The sequence below is a fragment of the Leptopilina heterotoma genome, unplaced genomic scaffold, assembly GCF_015476425.1.
Source record: "Leptopilina heterotoma isolate Lh14 unplaced genomic scaffold, ASM1547642v1 Lhet_90, whole genome shotgun sequence".
NCBI classification, from domain to species: Eukaryota; Metazoa; Arthropoda; class Insecta; order Hymenoptera; family Figitidae; genus Leptopilina; species Leptopilina heterotoma.
Genome location: NW_025111194.1, coordinates 870,052 through 887,230, shown reverse-complemented (window position 1 = coordinate 887,230; position 17,179 = coordinate 870,052). Strand labels below are relative to the sequence as shown.

General features: G+C 23.0%; 2 protein-coding genes across 2 annotated transcripts; one reads left to right on the top strand and one right to left on the bottom strand.

Annotated features, from left to right (window-relative positions):
* Positions 1-3,155: 3,155 nt before the first annotated feature.
* On the top strand, positions 3,156-8,825 carry LOC122511779 (monocarboxylate transporter 9-like). The gene is made up of 9 exons (XM_043627260.1): positions 3,156-3,486; positions 5,237-5,363; positions 5,439-5,653; positions 5,791-5,881; positions 6,593-6,876; positions 6,986-7,335; positions 7,465-7,757; positions 8,076-8,270; positions 8,467-8,825. Exons 1-9 carry the CDS (start codon positions 3,274-3,276, stop codon positions 8,625-8,627), a joined length of 1,929 nt encoding a protein of 642 aa, XP_043483195.1. The 5' UTR covers positions 3,156-3,273; the 3' UTR covers positions 8,628-8,825.
* A 106-nt stretch (positions 8,826-8,931) lies between these two features.
* LOC122511781 (cytochrome P450 4g15-like) lies at positions 8,932-14,153 on the bottom strand. Its single transcript, XM_043627261.1, has 9 exons — positions 13,913-14,153; positions 13,331-13,541; positions 12,568-12,864; positions 11,056-11,369; positions 10,758-10,870; positions 10,574-10,642; positions 9,942-10,110; positions 9,522-9,696; positions 8,932-9,387 (listed from the first exon to the last, which is right to left on the bottom strand). Exons 1-9 carry the CDS (start codon positions 14,049-14,051, stop codon positions 9,204-9,206), a joined length of 1,671 nt encoding a protein of 556 aa, XP_043483196.1. The 5' UTR covers positions 14,052-14,153; the 3' UTR covers positions 8,932-9,203.
* Between the last annotated feature and the right edge of the window lie 3,026 nt (positions 14,154-17,179).

The window sequence follows — 17,179 nt, the reverse complement described above, 5'->3', positions numbered from 1 at the left end:
TGTCAGATTAGAAATTCATAAGAAAAAGATTATTTTAATTTAATTTAATGACAATAACCTTAATTTCTGGAGATGAATTTATTTTCAATTGATATTCTCCAGAAATATTTTTTATAATAAATTTTAATTATGCATTATTAATTTTTCTTGTTTATAAATGTTTGCTAAAAAAATTATTTGTAATTTTTATTTATGACAATTATTTATTTACAGATTTTTAAATTTTTTTAAAACTGATTTTATTCTTTTTCTTTTTTCAGTTTTTTTATTTATAATTTTTATATAATTTTTCTTATTTATAATTTTTTTTTACAGTTTCTATAGTTAATAATTTTTAAAATTTTTATAGTTTGTAATTTTTTTTACATTTTTTCAACCAATTAAAATGAAAAAAAAAATTTCATTTTTTTAATTCATAAAAAAAAAATTTCTAAAACTATAAAAACGGCAAAACAAAAATATATTCACTATTTTAAATCGCGAAAAGAATTTTATTTTTAAATAATAATAATAATAATTTTTTTTGGCGCCTGCTGTACTTGTAAAGTAAAATATTTCAATACACCAATGCAGTCGTGGTTGCATATTTTCAGGGGGCGTTTATCTCATTTTTATAAATAACAGCAAATTATCTATTATTTACAAAATAAAGAGGAAAATTAGATTAGGTAAATTCAATGAGAGATTTTTTAATTCATTACTGTTTTTGTTTTAATATCAGTATATAATTGACTTTTGTTTTCAGCTGTTAATTAAATATAAAAAATTATCATTTTTCCTGGAAAAAAGAAACTGAATTAAAAAAGATTTGAGAGTTGCGAGTTTATTATTAGATACGCGTTTATCTATTTATTTAATTGAACAAATTATGTTAAAATATTATGAAATGAGAGAAAAATGAAATAGGTATTTTCGCAATGCAATCTTTATTATTATTGTTACTCTCTAAATTACTGTTAATTATAATTATTTATTATTTTCACTTTTAATTATTATTATAATTATTATTATTTTTTTTATTATTAAATAATTTTTACTTTTTTGATTGTTATTATTCTCATAATTATTATATTGTAATTTTTAACATACTACAATATTATTAAACCTTATTACAATTATTATTAGTATTAAATAGTAGGATTAAATAAATATTATATTTTTCATTAATTTTGTTATTTATCAATTTAAATATTTTTAAAATAATTCAAAATAAAATATAAATTATGTAAATTACAGAGATATTGATTTTAATAATGAAAAAACTATTCCACTTGCGGGGGATCGAACGCAGGACGCTTCGTGCGTCAAGCAAGAGCGCTAACCACGCTGCCATGCCACGTATCCAACTATTTACAGTTTTTTTTAGTTTTTTATGTCTTTTTTTTATAGAAAATTAGTTTTTAATAATTTTTCACAACAATTATAGTAAAATGCGAGGCGAATTTCTACTTTTTGAAACTTAAAAAAAAACCTTTTCTTTTATAAAAAATAAATTATTTGTAATATTAAATAAATAAAATAAAATAAAATAGAAACAAAAAATGAAATAATGAAATAGAAACGGAAATAAAAATACAAATTAAATAATAAAATAAAAATAAAATAGAAACGGCAATGGAAATGAAACAATAAAATAAATAAAATAAAAAATAAAATAAAATGTTTGGAATAAATTCGTAAGTTCGTAAGAATGTAAAAAACGGAACAACAAAGAAAACACTTTGAAATATTGTTTCATTAAAATTCTGTCAAATAAAACTCGATTTTTTTGAAACTGACATCATTTTCTCTAAAATTTTCCAAAATAGGTTTTCAAATCTCAGAAATAGAAGGTATGTATATTAATTGCCTAGCTTTTAATCGCTCTGCAAATAATTTTTACACAATCAGGAACTCATTTAAAGACAGTTGGTTGCTTCCCATTTATATGTGAGACGCAATGTCTATAAATTTTCCGTTTTGTAATATAAAGAGCGATGAAAACATTGAAATGTCAAAATTTTAATACCATTTTAAACAAAAAATTTTTTTTTATTTGTTACATTTCATTACTTAACAACACGATAGTTTAATAATGCCAATATTTATTTTCCCCTCTCTTTCACTCTATATATCTCTCTCTTTTTTTTAGTTTATTTTCTCTATCGGATCATTGAATTTTTTTTTTCTTTTTTTTTGTCATCTTCTTTGCTTTTCTTCTCTTTTAAACGTGCAAAGAGATGCGCAGCAGTGAAAATATTTCAATTTTTTTAATAGAATTGTCGCTTTTATTTGTTAGTGCATTGACAAGATTTCTCCTGATAAGGTGTTAAATGCTACTAATTGTTTTCAACATTAATATCTATTAGTTACAATCATTAAGTGTGCATTTGATCTCTGACTTGTCCAAAAAAAAGTAGTCGCGACTGGTGGTTTTTAAATACAAAAAAAAATAAAAGACAAGAGGAAAAATGTTTTAAATTCCTTAAGAACGATCGGAAAAAAATTATTTTTGAAAATTGGTGTTAAATTTTTCTTTTATTCGGTTTAAAACTTTGATAATTTTTGAAGAAAATGGAAATTTAATGGAAATTTTTTTCTCATTGTGAAAAAACTGTGCAGTTCGGAAAAATATACATAATGATATCGTTAAATTAATCAAGTGAATAAATTTCATTAATTGCAATTTTTTTTCTAGTTTTTTTTGGAAAACTTTTTTTCTTACAAAAGAAAGTAAAAAATAACATGTTTCCTAAAAATTAAAGTTAATTTTAGTTAGTGGGAAAATTTTCATTGTGTTTTTCGTTCGTCAACATTTTTTTTATTTTTATTGAAAATTATTTTGTTTTACAAATTTTTTTATTAAAAATTATTTGGTATTACAATTTTTTTTATTGAATATTAATTTTTTTTATAGAAAATTAATTTTTTTTTACCAAAAATCAGTTTGTATTAAAAATTATTATTTATTGAGAATTATTTTGTTTTACAATTTTTTTTATTAAAACTTATTTGGTATTACAATTTTTTTATTGAAAATTAATTTTATTGCAAATCATTTTTTATTGAAAATTCCTATTTTTGAAAATTATTTTTTATTGAAATTTACTTTTGTTGAAAATCACTTTTTATTGCAAATTCCTTTTTTTGAAAATCATTTTTCATTGACAATTAAAACGTAATTTAACTTAAAAATCATTTTTTATTGAGAAAATAATTATAATGGCGGGATTTAAATTGAAAAAATAAAACTTTTTTCTGAATATAACTAAAAAATAATAAAAAAAAAATATTATGCGCACTATTTCCGGTTCCGCCAACGGGGCGACAAAAATTGTATCCGAAGAAACAAGGGTGGGGGGAGTGGAAAAAGAAAATGTCACCGAAATGCAAAAAACAATTATGGAAGAGAAAGATGAGGACGAAGAAGAAACTTTTGATGACGAAGAAATTGCACCAGACGGTGGCTGGGGTTGGATGGTTGCCCTAGGATTAATTTTAGTTTTTGTGCGTAATTTTCATTAATTAAGAACAAAAAAAATTTTTTGTTATTTTTCACATTCGTTTTTTAATTATTTATTTAATTTATTTAATTAATTAGTCATTTAGTTAATTAGTTAACAATTTTAAAAAATTGAAATGTTAATTGTCTAATTAGTTAATTTTTGTGCTAATTAGTAGGTTAATTTTTTAATTAGTCAGCTTTTTAGTTAAGTAGTTAATTAATTAGTTTGTTAATTAGCTTTTTAGTTTCAATAATTAATTAGATAGATAATTAGTAAATTAATTATTAGTTAATTAATAAAACTAATTATTAATTAATTCATTGATTAATTAGCTGGTCAATGAATTAGTTAATTATTTAGTAAAATAGTTAATTAATTTTTTTTTTAATTCAAATTTGGTGAATTTTTAACTTGAATAGTTAATTATTTAATTAAGTAATTTATGAATCAATGAGTTAGTCAATTTGTTAATTAATTACTTATTTAATTAACTAGTTAATTAGTTACATGATTAGTTAATAAATTAGTATTTTTAGTTAGCTACTTATTTAGTTACTTAATTAGCTAAAAATTAATTTTTTAATTAATTAGTTATTTAATTAACTAGTTAATTAGTATTTTTAATTAACTATTTATTTAGTTACTTAATTAGCTAAAAAATTAGTTTTTTAATTAGCTATTCAATTGCTTATTAAATTAGTTAGTTAATCAATTTATTAAATTAGCAAAAAACATCAAAATAAATATTAATAAAATAAAAAATTCAAATAGAAAAATGAAAAAAAACTTGAAATTTAAAAAATTGTGAAAGAAAAAAAAATACGAGGAAGAAAAAAATTAACAATTAAAGAAAAATGATGTAATTAAATTGGATAATATATTTTTTTTAATTGCAAAAGATTGTAATAAGTTGCTACACAAAAAAATTCCAAAACGTTAATACAATGAAGATAAGGGACAATTACCTCTATGACCTATATAAATATATAACAAAAAACTAATAGTCATTGTGAGTTAAAATGAATTTTAAAATAAGAAAATAATAATAACAATAATAATTCTCGTTGGAATCAGATTAATTTATTTTGATTTCAATCTCTTCCAAATGATAAATATAGAAGTTTATATTCGCCATTTTTTCTTCTTCTTTTTACATAGTCATTAAAAATGACACTATACATCATTGACGTTACAAATACGCGTCAACTTATCTCTTTATATCTAATATTATTATTATTGTTAATCCATAACAAAAAAATAACATATGACAATTTGATCATTATTTACAAATATAAATAATTTGTTGATATTTTTAAATAATTTTTCCTAAAATATTTTACTCTACTATTTGTTAGTTAATTAACTAATTAACTAACTTTAGTTAACTAATTATGTTAACTAAAAATATTTGTTATTAAGTAATTATACTAACTATTTCTTTACAAACCAATTATAATAAATAACTATTTGTTCCATCTATAAATAAATATAAATGCAAATATGTTTTTTAAACAAAATTTTTTTTCTTAAGATAATTAATTTTTTAATAATAATTAATTATTAATTAAATTAATCAAAATTTATGTAATTAATTTTTATTTATTATATACGGTTTTACAAAAAAAAGAATAGATGTATAATAATTATAAACTAATTACTTTTGTGTAAAAGATAATTATATAATTAATAGTGTAAAATAATTTGAGAATAGACATTGTTAATAATTAATTTTTGCAATTTTGAATTAACAGATAACGGCCTTTGGACCGGCAGCATCATTTACGATATTATTTGGAGATTTTTTGAATCAAACGGGCAATGCTGGCTCGGCTACAACAATTCTCAATTCTGTTTTTAATATTAGTTTCTCAATTGCAGGTAAATTATATAAAAAAATAATAATAAATTCTGTCATAATAATATTTGTAATTATTATAATTTTTTGATTTACAGGAGTGGGAACGAGTCCACTATTAAAAGTATTTTCAGCAAGAACATTAGGCGTATTTGGAGCCGTGATATTTGCCGTTCCAAATATTTTGATAGCTTTTGTGAATCACGTCATGGAATTGGCAATAATATTTTTTCTCCAGGGCATTGGCTGCGGTTTGTTCTTCACTGTTTGTAATACAAATTTCAACGCCTACTTTGTACGGCGAAGAGCAACCGTATGTAGAAATTAATCTCTTTCTTTCTTTCTCTTTCATTTTTTTTTCTTTCTTTTTTTGCTTTTCCTTCTCTCTTCCTCATTTGTTTCTCAAAATTGTATTCATAATCCTATTTACATTTTGTTCTTCCTGGACAGGTCATGAGCGCCTGTCAGACGATTGTCGGTCTTGGTTGCATTGTTTATCCAATCTGGATTGAAAAGATGATGAAAGCTTATGGGTTCCGAGGTACTTTTTTTGCACTCGCCCTTCAGGTTTCAGAAACAAAAATTCTTTTTTCGATTTTTATTTTCCAATTAATTTCCAAAAAATTTGAATATATTTAAAAATATTCAAAAATTTTTTTTTTAAATTTTATTCTTTTCATCATTTTTAATTATTATAATAATATTTATTTTTTGTATTTCTATTATTTATTTTTCATTATTATAATAATGTATATTTTTTGTATTTATATTATTTATAATTACTATTATTGATAATTTTTTACTGTAAACTTTTTATTACAAACTTATTGCATTAAATTACAATTTGTGCCTCTGCAATTAAATTAGAAGAAAGAATACAAAATCAAATTGAATTGAGAAAATAGAATCGAATTTTTACTAATAGCTGAAAGTTCGGCTACGCGGAGAAGAGTGGGGGTAGCGAACACTGATTGGCGAGCGCGTTCCCCCCACTCCTGCCGCGTAGTGTTTCTCAAACAAAAGCCGCATTAAACGATAGAAATTTGCCGAATAAAATTGTAATTTAAAGAAAAAAATTATTTATTTCATTATTATTATTATTTATAATAATAATAATAATTTCTTAAAGTTTATTTCAATTAATAAAAAAATTTTATTAAAATTTAATTTTTTTATGAAATAAACTTTAAGAAAAAAAAATTCAATCTCTTAATAAAAAATTCGTTGATAATTTTAATTTAAATTCGAATAGGAACTTCGGCGCTAATTGGAGCATTGAGTTTAAATTGCATTGTGGGAATGGCCCTGATGCACCCAGTCGAATGGCACTATAAGCGACAGAAAAAAACAGTGAATGGTGAAAAAATGATTTTAATAAAAAGAGAATCCATTGGTAATAATAGATTTTCTGGAGAGTTTCGATTTATTCACGATAAATTGACACGACGCTCGACAATTGACACAATTCATCCTCCAATGATGAGTAGCATGTGGAACAGTCTCAGGAACCTGAGAGAAGACGACGATGGAAATAATGTTAATAAATAATTTTATAAAAAGAAACTGAAAAAAAAATTTATTTTTAATAATTAATAAAAAAAATATTATTATTATCATGTTTTGAATTTAAATAAATTTTTTTCAGACATCATTATCGCGACGAGGATCCGTGTCGAATATGGAATCGGGAAATATTCGCCGAAGAGCAAATACGGTTTCGCATAAAAATGGCAGCGTCGCTAAATTGGTGACCGAAACATTGTCATCGTCGAGTTTGGCAAATTTACGTATGCCCGTTGGTTTTGATAATTTAAATAATGCCGAGGCTATTGTAAAAACGAAATTTTACGAGAAACCAAAAATTATTGAATTAATGTCAATGGAAAAGTCGAAGGAGGCGGAAAAATTGAAGGAGAAGGAAATGCTTAAGGAGAAGGAAGTGTTTCAATCGAGAGACAATTTGGCCAGTCATTTGGAGAAAAAGAAGAAAAAACGGTAGAATAATAATAATAATTGAAAAAATAATTTTCAATTTATTTTTTCAATTTATAAATGGAATTTATAATTTTTTTTTTTTTTTTTTTTTTTTTTTTATTTATAAATGGAAAAATTGTTGATTTTAAGATGGAGTTTATCGGATGTAATTGACATGGAACTAATGAGTGATAAAACATTCATTACCACGTGTTTGGGAATGAGTTTTGTTTTCACAAGTGATTTCACGTTCAGTTCTCTATTGCCATTAATGATGGCTAAAAACAAATACACACAAAGCGACGCGGCACTGGCAATAACTGTTGGAGCAACCGCTGAACTTGTCTCCAAAATTCTTCTCTCCATCTTCACATTGGTCGTTGACGCGAGGCCAAAAAAATTATTTTTCATTGCCATGATTTGCATGGCTATGGCGAAAATTGGTAAAAAAAATGGCACCATAATTATTGTCCATAATAAATTAATTATGTACCATAACTATTGTCTATAATGAATTAATTGTACCATAATTATTGACCATAATAAATTAATTATGTACCATAACTATTGTCCATGATAAATTAATTGTGTAACATAATTATTGTCCATAAAAAAATTAATGGAACCATAATTATTGTCCATGATAAATTAATTGTGTACCATAATTATTGTCCATAATTAGTGAATAAATGATAAAATAATTTCCGAATAAAATAAGGCAGATATTTTTTCCTCAAATTTAAAATTTAAATTTTTTTCAGGATTTCTCTACTTGGAGCACACGATGATGGGATTAATTTGTATGGTGGCTGTGATTGGTATGGTGAGATCGTGGTTGATAGTACCGCAGGCATTAGTGGTGGTGGAAAATTTGACTGTCGATAAATTTGCAGCGGCCTATGGAGTTTTTGCTATAATTAGCGGAGGAATATCAATTGTATTTGGACCAGCTGTTGGTAAGAATGACAAAAAATGAAACAACAACAAAAATGTTATAATATACAATTTATAAAATTCAACATTCAGTTAAAAATATTGTTTCCCATTTTTCTTCATTTTCCCCTCCTTTTTTGCTTCTTTCTTTCTTTGTCCTCTTTTTTGTTTTTTTCTGGTCGAGAAAATAATCGATTTTTTTTTTTTTTTGTTATTTAGGTCTCATCAAAGATTGGACTAACAGTTATGACCTCTGTCAGTTGGTACTCTTGGGTTTAAACGTGTTGTTCATCGTGCCTTGGGGAATGGAATTCCTCTCCGAATATATAGTCATGAAGAAAGATAAAAAAAGGCCACTCAATGAATTGAGAACAGTATAAAGTATATGTATATAGCGAATCTTTTTATTTATTTGATAAGAACAAAATGATAATAACACAGACATGTGTCTGGAAAAAATTTAAACGACACATTTTAAATTTATAATTATACTAGAAAATAAAGATCAGTATTTTTTCTTCTTTTTTTTTAATTAAATAGTCAATTTCATTAAATATGGAAAGAAAAGCAAAACGAGTCAATAATAATAATAAATGTAAAATAATATTTTTGGAAAAATAATTTTTACTTTATTTATAAAATAATAAGAACAATAATAATAATATAATTATTATATTAATATAATTAGCGGTATCAATAAATTTTATTAATTTAATTAATATATTACAATTAACACACTGTATACCTATCGTTAATTCTAAAATGTTAATTTGTTAAAAAGAGAAAAAAGAAAAAAATTTTAAATGATTTCGACTGAAGTTTTGTAAAATTGTGATTTTTATTTATTTGTTTTCGAAAAAACTTAATGCCATAAATATACAATATATGTTTTATATGAATAATAATAATAATAATAATATTATAATAAAATGTAAGATAATAATTTAAATTATAATCTATGCACTGGCTTTGACTCGTGGTTCGAGAGATACTTTAAATCCATCTGACCTTTTGAGAATGATGTCAACTTGTAATTTAAAGTCCTTTTCGGAAAAGTTTGATTTAATTTTATAATTCCGCAAAATTGTTGAGAGCAATACTTTCAATTTTAGCATTGCGAATTTCCTTCCAACGCAGGATCTTTATTAAAAAATTGTTTTTTTTTAAATTTTAATTTTCATAGTTTGTAATTTTAAATAATTATATAATAATTAATTAATAATATATAATTATTAATTTTCAAAAAAATATTGCTAATGAAATTTTCTACAAACCTGGGACCAGCGCTGAATGGAATATAGGAATAATAATGACGATTTTGCATTTTTTCGGGCAAAAAATTGTCCGGATTGAATTCTTCAGGATTTGGATAATATTCTTCTAAACGATGTATTTTATATTGTGCAATAACAACTGTACATCCCTTTGGTACTGTATAATCTCCAGAAGCTGAAAATTAATTAAAATAAATTAAGTTTTAAAAATAATTAATTAAAAAAAATTTTTTTAGTTAATAATTATATTAAAATAAGATTAAAAAATATTTTCTCTAATATTACGATTATATTTATATATAAGAAATAAATTATTTCACAATTATTACTTACAAATTTACGCAATTATTGAAAAAAGAAAATTATATGCGAATTTTTATAAAAAAATTTAAGCAAATTACTAATTAATTAATTAATTACCAAGTTTTACGTCTTGATTGAGTTGTCTTGCAATTGCAGGTACAGGTGGATATAATCGGAGAGTTTCTAAAATTACTCTTTCCAAATATTTCATTTCAATTGTGTCCTGGAAGGTGCACGGTCTATCAGACCCATTGAAGATCTCATTTATTTCCTCATAAACTTTGTCCTGAAAATAAAATCCAATTTTTTATGAATAATATTTTATTACATTTTTAATTAACGGAAACAAAAATAAACGAAATTAATTAACAATATTTTTTTAACAAAAAATAAAGAAATTAATTAACAATCTTTTATAAAAAAAAAAATTAATTAACAATCTTTTTTAGCAAAAAAGAAGGTTAATTATTAACAATTTCATTAAATAATAATATTAATTTTTCTTATTTTTATCCATTTTTTTTTTAATATTATAGGTATTATTATAACAATATAAAAATGTATTACATTGTAATGCACATCGTATAAAATGACAGTAATATTAAATATTACAAAGTACTTTAATGTATGTAATTTTATTTTGAGATATATTTAACAATTTCCGGTTAGGTTGAGTTGCGTGTACAATGGGAAGAATTAAATTTAGGATGATTTGTACTTTCGGAGTATATACATCAAAATAAACTTACTTGAATATCCTGACGAGCTGCGAGGACACAAAGGGCAAAACTGGACCCAGACGCTGTTGTATCGTGACCCTAAATAAAAAACCCCAGAAAAAAAAATTATTTTCATTTTTTTTTGCAAAATTCAAAATTTTTCAAGTTTAAAAAAAAATAATTTTTTTACTAATTTCTATAATGTTATTTATACCTCAAACATAATTGTGTTCACTTCCTCTTCCACTTCCGCCTCACTTAATTTTGGACCATCACCTCTTGACACTTCCAGCAGGCAGTCCAAGAAGGCTAATCTTTTTTTCTCACCTAGTGTCAAAAGAAAGCATTTTTTACCCTTTTATGTAATAAATTTAAAAATAAAAATTTAAACTAAATTAAAATATAACTTCTATTTATAAATAACATATTCTTAATTAAAATAGAAATGAGAAACAATTTTAAAAAATAAAAAAATTAATAGTAGTTGCGGAAAAAGAAAGAAAGTAACGTACCAACGTCATTTTCGTCAATTTCATCCAAATCATCACGCACATAATGCAAATTTGTGTAAGTCGATTTTTTCTCATCTGCCTTAACATTTTCGATAATTTTCTTGAGTTCCTCCTCCTTTTGCTTCTCCTTCTCGGCAAGTGAGAGTTGTCCTTTGGCGGCGTATTCGGCTTTACGTTTACGAATAACACGTGAAGTGAGGCCATGAATTGTATTCAATAATTTCACCTCTTGTTTGGCGAAATTTGTAAATTGAAATAGTGCATCGAGCCTCAATAATACATCATAATGTCGTTGATGAATAATTTGACACAATCTAGGTTGCGAGAAAAAAAAATGAAGAAAAGGAAAAATGAAAAACAAAAATTTTAATTTTTAATGCGCCTCAGCGTGTATAGAATATCATTAATAATTAATTAATTTTATGAATATTATGAATCCAGAAAAAAGAATAAAAGAAAACAGAAAGAAAAAGAAAAATTGACATTCATGACGTTTCTATAAATGGCACGACCTCTTATCATATCATTAAAATAGAATTAAAATCCATATTTAATTTTACGAAATCATCATTTTCGTGAGAAATTTTTTTTTTTCTTAATTAATTTTCAGTTTCTTTCCTTAAGAATAATTTTAAAAAAAAAACAAAGAAGAGAAATTCATTACTGAAGTAACTTTTGCTGATAAATTAACTAATTTAAATTTAACTAAATTAACAGTCCCAAAATCATTGAAAACTACCGAGAATTGTCACAATTGCTACAGAACCAGTTCGAAATAGTTCGTAATAAATTTGAAGTGATTTTAAACATTTTAAAAAAGAATTAAAATAATTGTTCAAAATCATTTTCAATTAGACTCAATTCGATTAAAATCAATTCAACGTGATTAAAAATAAGTTCGAAACTCATTTAGAAATGAATTTAAAATAAGTTTTAATAAGTTATAATTCCATTAATATAAAACTAGTTTTAATTGATTTCGAACTATTTAGAATTAGTTCAAAACTAGTTTAAAGTGGTTCAAAATAAGGAATTGTTCTAAACAAGTTTCAATTGTTCTGAACTAGTTCAAAACTAGTTTAATTTGGTTCTAAACTAGTTTAAATTCGTTCTAAACTAGTTTTAATTAGTTCCAAACTAGTTTAAAGGGGTTTAAAACTATTTTAAAGTGATTCGAAACTAAATTAAATTGGTTCTAGTTTAAAGTGGTTCAAAACTAGTTTAAATTGGTTCAAAACCAGTTGAAAGTGGTGAACAAATTTTTTTTAACCATTTATTAGTTCTAAACTAGTTTAAAGTGGTTCAAAAGTAGTTTAAATTCGTTCTAAACTAGTTTTAATTGGTTCTAAACTAGTTTAAAGTTGTTCAAAATCAGTTTAAAGTGGTGAAGAAAATTTTTTAAACCATTTAGAACAAGTTAATTATTTCAAATGCAGTTCATTAAAAATTTTTTTTTAAATCAGAATTTTGAAGGTTTTTTTTAAAAATAAGTTGAAATTAATTGTAACTCACTTCATAACTGCCATGGCGTAATCGAAACCACTTTTTTCCTTATTTTCACCTCGAAGACCCATTGCAGTCTCCAATAGAATATCAACAGTGATACTTGACATATAATCATGAACATCAAATTCATTTCCAGCCTCTTTCTTCAATCTCATAACAAGATCACGACTATTTTCATAGAAATAGGGGACAAATGATCGCAGAACATTCAAATGAAATGCGGGGGCAATTATTTTTCTGTGCGTCCTCCATTTTTCTCCTGTACTTATCAATAGACCCTCGCCTAACCAGGGCTTGAAGAATCTTTGTGAATAATTTTAAAAATATTATTATTATTATTATATTATTATTACTATTATTGTTATTATTATTGTTATTATAATTATTGTAGTGACTAAAAAAAAATTCTTTATAACCCAGTGGTCAATAAGTTGCCCATTATTACCCTAGGGCAATAATTGACACTTTATTTGACCACTTGCTGGAAAATAAATTGACCATTATTACACTAGGGCAATAATAAACACTTTATTGACCGATCACAGGTCAATAAATAACTCATTATTGACCTAGGGCAATAATAGTTCCTTTATTGACCTCTTTAGTTATATATGAAGGAATTTAACATCCACTGGAACGATATATAAAAAATAATGAAAATTAACAAAAACAAATATAATAAATAAATAATATGAAAATTTATAATAAATAATAATTAATTTCAAAGAAATTAAAATTATTAATTTAATTAAAGTTAAATTAAAATTACCTGTACTCCGGTGATTTGTCAATATGAACATGACTGCCGAGTATAAGTTCAACATCCCTTGGATCTGAGAGGAAAACAACAAGTTTTGGTCCTAAAAATGCTCGAACCACATTTCCATAAATATCGAGCTCGAGAATTTTACTCAAAACATCTTTTGGTTTTACATTAACAGCTATTAGGGCATTGCCAAGAAATGGTACCGTTGGGGGTCCTAAAAATTTAATAAAAAATATTCTTCAATTTTATTTCATTTTTAAAAATTAGTTTGTTACTTTAAACCCCCCCCCCCATCTAAAAAAAAAAAATTTTATTTAGTTTTTGTAATTTATTAATTTTAACTTTACTGTATTTCATTTATTTATTTACAAAAGTAAAGAATAATAAGAAACGAAGAAAAAATTAATAGATCAAATAAATATTAAATAATAATAAAAAATAGTTGATAATACAAATTAACAATAAATAATAATAATAATAAAAAAATAATTAACAATAAAAATTTTTTTTTTTTTGCTTAGGAAATTTTAACACTTACAAAATGTTAATAAAAAAACAACAATTATTTTTCCAAAAATTACATACCAGGCAATTTTTTTCCAAGTTTAACTAAACGCGTTGATTCAGTGTAATAATAAAGGGCAAATAAAACTGTCACTATTGTCAATAAGGGATATAAAAGTGGCGATGAAAAAAATGAACTTTCCATAGGCACCGCCTCCATTATTATTGTTTAAAAAAAAAAAAAAAATCCAATACAAAAAAAATTCTTCTTTCCTTTTTTTTATTTCAACTTTTCATCAACGACTAAAAACTTAAATAGCTATAGTGCAATTTTTTCACCTCCTATATATATAGAGAGAGACTTTTTATTCCCCCTCCACCAGCGCACCTCACTGTCTCTTTCTTATCAATTTTCAATTCGAATCAAATATTATGACGAAAAAAAGAAAAAAGTGGGGGATTATCGTCTCGTGAGTGACCGCATTTACAAGAAAAAAAAGCGAGAAATTATTCCATTTTATTTGCTTTATGCACTGACCTTATATACATTCCTTGACATTAAGAATCACAAATTTTCACTCAATATGACAATAAAAGAAAAAGAAACGACTATTACGTTCTTTAATATTTATTTTAATTTTCCAATAATTATTTTCTAATCAAAGATAGTGATTTTTTGATAGTTTTTTTTTTGAATTTTTCTCTTTAAATAAATTAATAATTTAAATAATAAACTTTAATTTTAATTTTTTAAAAATATTTTATATCAATAACATGCTTTTATTTATTATTTTAACTCCTCTTCTCTTTATTATTTTTGTCAATTTTTTCTAGTCTTGACAAAAGTTAAAAAAAAAATTTTTTTTTAACGGTTCTGAACTGGTTTAAAGTGGTAAGAAACAAGTTTCAAATAGTCCAAAAGAAGTTTAAAATATGCAACCATGAAATATGTTTAAAAGAAAATTTTTTTATTATAGTATTTCAAAATTTATTCAAAACGGTTTTAAACTAGATCAAAGTGGTTCAAAAACAGTTTTAAACTAGTTCAAAGTGATTCAAAGCAAGTTTTAAATAGTCCGAAAGAAGATTAAAATACAAAAGTATGAAATATGTTTAAAAAGATTTTTTTTTGACTTATAAGCTTTTTTTATTTTTGTCTTATTTCTTTATAATTTATCCAAAACGGTTTTGAACTAGTTCAAAGTGATTCACAACAAGTCTTAAATAGTCTGAAAGAAGTTTAAAATACGATACTATGAAATATGTTTTTAAACAGAATATTTTTTTTTATTTTTTTCTTATAAGAGTATTTTATAATTTATTCAAAACGGTTTTTCACTAGTTCAAAGTGGTTCTAAAACTGTTTTAAACTAGTTCAAAGTGGTTCAAAATAAGTTTTAAATGGTCTTAAAGAAGTTTAAAATACGAAAATAGATTTTTTTGGTTTATTTTTGTCTTATTTCTTTATAATTTATTCAAAATGGTTTTGAACTAGTTCAAAGTGGTTCAAATCAAGTTTTAAATGGTCCAAATAAAGTTTAAAATACAAAACTATGAAATATGTTTAAATAGATTTTTTGTTGTTTATTTTTGTCTTATTTCTTTATAATTTATTCAAAGCGGTTTTAAACTATTTCAAAGGGGTTTAAAACTAGTTCTAAATAGTCCAAAATAAGTTAAAAATGCGTAACTATGAAATATGTTTAAAAAAATATTATTTTTTGATTTTTTCTTGCAGTACTTTAAAAATTTACTGAAAACAGTTTCGAACTAGTTTCTAACTAGTTTTAAATAGTCCGAAAGAAGTTTAAAAATCTGAAAAAATAATTTATATTTGCATATTTTCATTATTATTTTGTTTAAGTCAGATTTTTTTCAGATTTATTTTCGTCTAAATTTTTTTTACTTAATAGAAAATTGTAAACACAAAAATTGAAAGAAAAATATATTTAGGCATTATCGGTAAATATTTTGATTTTAGACGATAATAAAGAGATAACTTTGATTTTACAATGGAATTTTGATTAAGAAAGAAAAAAATTTTAATATATTGTTATAATTATTTATATTTATTATTTTTTTTTTAATTAATATTGTTAATGTAGTTTTTAGTATTTTTATTATTTTTTCCATTTTTAAAAATTTTTTTAATATAAAAATATATTGAAGCTATTAGGCCAAACAAATAAATCTAAGATCTTTATTATTATTTATTATTATTATTATTAATAATTAATTATTTAAAGTATAATTTTCAACTAATTAATTACATGATTATGTTTTTTTTTAAATTTGTTCGAAATAATTAATTTCTGGTTTAGCATTGTAATTAAATAATGCAGAATTTAAATTTTTTTCTTGGAAATGTGACCCATTTTTTCTTAAATTTTCCGTTAAAAATTTACAATTACTTATTTTTGTAAAAAAATAACTTTTATTTTGTTAATATTAAAAATATTTTTAAGAAAGTATAAAAATAAAAAGTTTCTATTAAAAAAATTGGAAGAAAAGTTAAAAGTAATAGAAACAATAGTATATTAAAAGTATAATAATATAATAACTATGATAATAATAAAATAATAACAATGATAATGATAATAATAATAATAATAATAAAAATAAATTTTTCCATGAATTTAATTAGAAAATAAATTCTTGATTTAGAATTCAGGTGATTTTCCTACTGTTCTTATTATCGGAAATATTGAACTAAAAGCGTGCGTGTATAATCAATCAGTAATTTGGGGGGGAGAGAGTGGGGAAAAATAAATTGACTTTACCGCATGTGTAATTCAATCATGAAAAGTGATATGATATACATATGTTAATTATACAATATTACATTTATACTATGCAATTGTTTCTAAAATAAATTTAGTTAATCGCACACTATACGCACAGAGACACGCAAATTAATTCATAATTTTTTCCAGTACGACAATCGTTTAACAACTTCCGTTTCCATTTTTTCTTTTTTTCATTTAACTATTCACACATAGTAATTAAAATTACAATTCTCACCTTTAGTCCCTTTTTTTTTTTAATTTAAAATGTCAAAATTCTACAAAATTATACAAAAATTTTTTTTTCTAAACAATTTTCAACATTTAAATACATTTTAATTTTGATTGAACAAATTATTATTTATTATTTATTTTTACAATTATAAATTATTAAATTTAACAAATTCTTTTTCACTTTTCTAAAAAAAATTATTTTATTTCAATATTTAAATAATGTAATAATAATAATGATAATAATTACAATAATAATAGTAATAATAATAATAAGAATAACAATTGTCATTGTAACAATAATAATACGAAAATAAAATTAATAAAAAATAAT